This window comes from Penaeus japonicus, unplaced genomic scaffold (assembly GCF_977035675.1).
Source record: "Penaeus japonicus unplaced genomic scaffold, GWHDUDI00000001_assembly GWHDUDI00000002, whole genome shotgun sequence".
Taxonomy (NCBI): Eukaryota; Metazoa; Arthropoda; class Malacostraca; order Decapoda; family Penaeidae; genus Penaeus; species Penaeus japonicus.
The window spans coordinates 11,351,749-11,356,748 of record NW_028234404.1 but is presented as its reverse complement, the minus strand read 5'-3'; the positions used below and the strand labels follow the sequence as shown (position 1 = coordinate 11,356,748).

The 5,000-nt window shown below is 33.4% G+C and overlaps 1 protein-coding gene across 1 annotated transcript; it reads right to left on the bottom strand.

Moving 5' to 3' along the window:
- Nucleotides 1-1,066: 1,066 nt before the first annotated feature.
- Nucleotides 1,067-4,888, bottom strand: galla-2 (MIP18 family protein galla-2). The gene is made up of 3 exons (XM_086547057.1): nucleotides 4,703-4,888; nucleotides 4,274-4,413; nucleotides 1,067-3,766 (listed from the first exon to the last, which is right to left on the bottom strand). Exons 1-3 carry the CDS (start codon nucleotides 4,886-4,888, stop codon nucleotides 3,619-3,621), a joined length of 474 nt encoding a protein of 157 aa, XP_086403183.1. The 3' UTR covers nucleotides 1,067-3,618.
- Nucleotides 4,889-5,000: the final 112 nt, after the last annotated feature.

Below are 5,000 nucleotides of genomic sequence, written 5' to 3'. Positions count from 1 at the left end.
ATTTGCTTCACACATTTTTCTGTGGCATATTTACAGAGAATATCAAAGATTTCTGTGACAATAATATAGTTTAAGGAGTAAATTAAAAAACAAAACAAATAAAGGTAATTTTCACAACACAAATATGTATATATTGCTTGTTGCCCGAATCTTTTTTTTATTTATTTTTATTTTTTTGGTGGTAAGGGAAGCTAGGATTAACAAACAAATATAATCTATTGGCTGTGGTATTGGTACAGGATTTGAACTATATCATAAGGTAGTCTTTAAGATTTTTATTTCATTTTCTGTATCCTTTAGTTAGAAATATCTTATGGTTGTGTTGTACCGTGTGAGTTCCTGAGTCAAACCTTCTTTTATATACATACATTGTGTATAAACTGACACCTATTTGAAGTAGTATATAAAAGTCTTGTATCTGTGATTTATGAATATATAAGCTTCTTATTAAAACTCAAGAACTGTTGTTTGTGCTTTATCCTTTAGAAAAGAAAAAGAAATATGTGCTTCAAAGGCCACCATTGCTTTTGGTTGATAAGTTTAATTTTCCCTTCTCCAGTCACTGTTATGATCATGGCTAACTCAATAGTTTGGAGGGTCATTTTCACTGTTATTGCATAATCTCATACCAACCACCAGAACTATACTCTTTTTTTTCTATTTAGGTGAAGGTGTACTTTGCAGGTAGGTGATGATTGATCATTTGAAATAATTTATTCAGACATGTTTCTGTCAATGAGAAAAAAATAATAATAATAAATAAATAATGAATATTCCCCATAACCTGTCCTGAGGCATGTTTGTGAGAGAGAAGGTCTGCGAATATTACATTATAATGAATGCATAGTCTGATCAGTTCCCTCCCACTCCCCCTTTTTTTCTTTACATTGCATATGATGTTTGAGGAGAATGAAACAAAATTCTGACATTTTTCAGTTTTCTGATCCATCTATGCATGTTTTGCTGGATTTTTTAACATGTCCTCAAAATTTGCTAAGCTACTTCACAGGTGTTAAATTAACAAGTAGTCTGTCATTTAGGAGTTTCAGGACAAAGAAACACTAAATACTGAGAAAAATAATTTAATGGAACATGGGAGATAACAATTTAGATATACATTTTCCAATAAACAAAATTGAAATTCTATCTTTTTGACAGTTATATTGAAAAATACTTCCTACCATGCTCCAAAAATAGTCTTTTATATATGTATATATAAATCTTATACTATGTAATGGAGGTTTCTTATTAGGTAATAATTAATGCTATTATGGCATATATATTTATGGTACCCAAAGGGAACACATGACTGTTTAAAACTACTTGTCTTTGCTAGAAATATGGAACAAGTGACTTCTAAGAATCAATTTGCTTCATATGTATGTACATATAGATTTTTTTTTTTTTTTTTTTTTATTAATTTATTATTTTTGTTATTTATTATTTTTTCATTAATTTGTTATTACAAGTTTTTCCAAGATGTCAACTCAAGTCTTTTCTAACTTTTTAAAAATCACCAAACATGTGTCAAACTTGCCAACAAACATGGCCAGTATCAAAACATCAAAATTACCAACAAAAACAGCCAGTGTAAGAATGTCTCTAAAATAATTAACAGATCTGCATCTAAATAACTGCAACTCTACAACAACACACAGAGGACAATAAGCATTGCATTATGTACCAGTATATGTTTCATTGTCATATGCATTGTATGGCATTAGCAAAAACAAACTACACATACTCTGTAAAGTCTAGTATCTATTTCGTACAAAATGTATGGTACAGTAGTAGAGTAGTGTAATCCTTACTGTGTTAGTAATATATAGGGTATACAGAAGTGATTTGTAATAAAATGTATAATGTTGCCGCAGTACAGTATGAATAGTATTAACCCATTGGTCATGGGTTTAATAAAATATGCATATGGTAATGTGGTGGGTTTATGTTTTATGGCACGGTGCCATCCGCGTCTACGACAGACTGCCTTGGCAGCAAATCATGCCATCTGCTGTTAACCCATTCGCGCTGGATGACGTGCTGACACATTTCGTGGTTTTTGCGTCAGACACCATTGACAAGGTATCTGGGCCAGGCTGGTGCTCGGGGTGAGCTAGCAGGCAGCCCAGGCTTGCGGCTTGTGTGCCCGAGAATCTTGAGGCGTTAGGCTTATGCCTTCAAAAACCCCAGCATTACGACCATTCACAGCCAGAATCGCCCTGGCGTGAATGGGTTAATGGGTTAACCCATTGACATCAGATGGCATGATTTGCTGCCAAGGCAGCGTCGGTTGTAGACGTGGATGGCACCGTGCCAAACAACGTAAACCTGCCATTTGACTGTATACATATGTGATTAAAACCATGACAAATGGGTTAATATAGCAGCCCTAGAAAAAATGAATACATAATATTACTTCAGTTTTATTATAACTGAAGCTTATATTTCAACTGAAAATAAGACTAAATACAAACTTAAATAATATTCTAAATTATTATTTGATTAAATGCTTCCTTTTAAGTAGAGATGCAGTAATATGAGTCCTTTTTTCTGTTCTTGGTAAATGGTATTACATGGAGGAGCTGGAATTACTTTACTTTCAAATAATTACTAATACTGGTAAAAAGAAAAAAAATGTTACTGCCAGATTTCAAATTACATATGAATGGATATTTAACCACTATCATATAGCATTGATAGAAAAAATGTAGTAAATTATGTTTAGATTATATGTGTGATATTATACAGCATGTATAATATATGCTGTCCTCCAAGAAACAAATACAAGGAATTTAAAACTTCACTTCCAGACAGGCAATAGGGAAACATTTCTTTAATGATGGCAGTTTTAGGAAATTCTACCATTTCATGGCATATATTACATATAAAAAGAAAATATATAGAGGAATGGAACATTTCCAACATGAATACTGCACAGAAATATATGAGCTTTTGCTATGCTTCCTAGTCATCTGTGCATACTAAAGTTTTGTATTCAGTTTTAATTATGTCACCTAAAAAAATACATGATTAGTTGCATTTTCTTCTTTTATCTGTCATCAATATCTTTTTTCTTTTTTAGTTTTCACTCTTAATTAACTTGGTATCAATTTGAATCTGATAAAGAATGAAATATTACATACTTGCATATGGGTTATAATTTGCTTTCCTGCTTTTCTTCAAAGTTCAACAGAAATTCCAAAACAGATAAATCTCAGTGTTAAATCCATGAAATCTGATTACAAATAATGTCACTCATAAAATTGCTATAACACTCATATCAAGAAAATCAGCAAATCATCCTTGACACTGCCACCCTTTAAAAGAAGAAGATGGTATAAAGATGGAAGGAGAAGGAAGAGAAGAAAAACAGGAGGAGGAAGACGAAGAAAAGCTAACTTCCTGTCATGACACCCTTTTGTTTCAGTGAAATAAAACTCTGTTCAAAACAATACAATAATAATTCATACGCTATCCAACATAAATCACATTAAAAATGAAATAAGAATTAGTGATGAAGAGTATTACAGACTTGCCATGTTGACACCATTTGCCTTATTCTTCTCAATTGCTTCTTCCCAATCTTCCTTTTCTCCATGTCAGTCAACCCTATACAAGTCAGCGAGGATTCAAGCACTTGTTGATGACCTCTAGGAGGTGCGAGTTTTCTAGGGCGGCAGCAACACGTTCCTTGTCGTTCAGTTGCTTGTTGATGGCATGCTCTGATGCGTGGGTTCCCGGAGAAATGCGCACATCTACTTTAAATCTTTGAAGAAAAGACGTGAGAAAACTTAGTTGTTAAAACAAAAAAACTCTTGAGCGACCTAATATTAGAATTACATATGAAAATGTTTTCTGAACATAATTAGAGCCAAAATGGACTCTCAGTGATGTCTAATGTAATCTGAACCATAGGAAACAATATTTATGAAAAATAATGGGAGGAGACATTCATACATCACCTACAAAAAGACATTGTAATCACGGTCATATAAATCTCTTAACCCTTTTACTGCCATAAAAGCATCAGATGAGCATGAATTCATACAGGATATGTAAATATATACATATATATAAACATAAATAAGTATATACACACACTAATGAAGACTAATGAAAATTGTAAAAGAATGAAAACAAGCACAAAAAATTAACATGCATGAAATATAGAATGAAAAAAAAAAAATCCCATGAAAGAAAGAAAGAAAAAGAAAGAAAGAAAAGAAAGATAAAAGTAAGAAAATGACAATAAGAAGATTAATTCAATAAGTACCTTGCTGGCAATGCATGGAGGAGCTTGAGCCTTATGCTGAGGCCAATGAGAGAGGCCATGCTGCAGTGGGGGATTGTGGGCGTGAAGTGTACCATCACAAAGTTCTCGGCATCATTTACTTCGCACTGACTCTCCTCTACCTTTGGGATGGAAGGCAAATGATTGATATAAGAATAAAGGTAAAAAAAGGAATATACAGGTAGAGGGAATGTTTAGATGAAGTGAAGGACAGTGACAATACAAACCAAATAATAAGTCATGACGTTTCAAGTCAGACTAGGCTCCTCATCATGTGAAATGGATGAAACTGTTGAGTGATTTATTTAACTTGGAGAGCAACTCCTCTATCAATAATTGCATTAAACAACAAGAACAACAATAATAACAACAGTAATAATATGAGCATCTTAATGAACAACAAACAATTACCACATTGAGTTCCTCCAGGGTCAGGGGATGCTCTGGGTCCCGAATGTTCCTGATCAGATCAAAGATCTCACGCGAGTCAAATGGATCATAAATGCAATCATCCCAGTCAGTTGCGCTCGCCAGCCTCTCCCCAGCCTTGGCAAAAATATGGGGGTTGACATTTTCCAGCCTCTCTGTGGCAGCCATTTTGTTTTGTTGTTTGATCTCTCCTCTTCTTTTTTCTGATAAGAAAAGAGATATGAAATGGATGAGGTTTGGTACAAATCTGAATAACAACACATAAGCTCCATTGTAAATA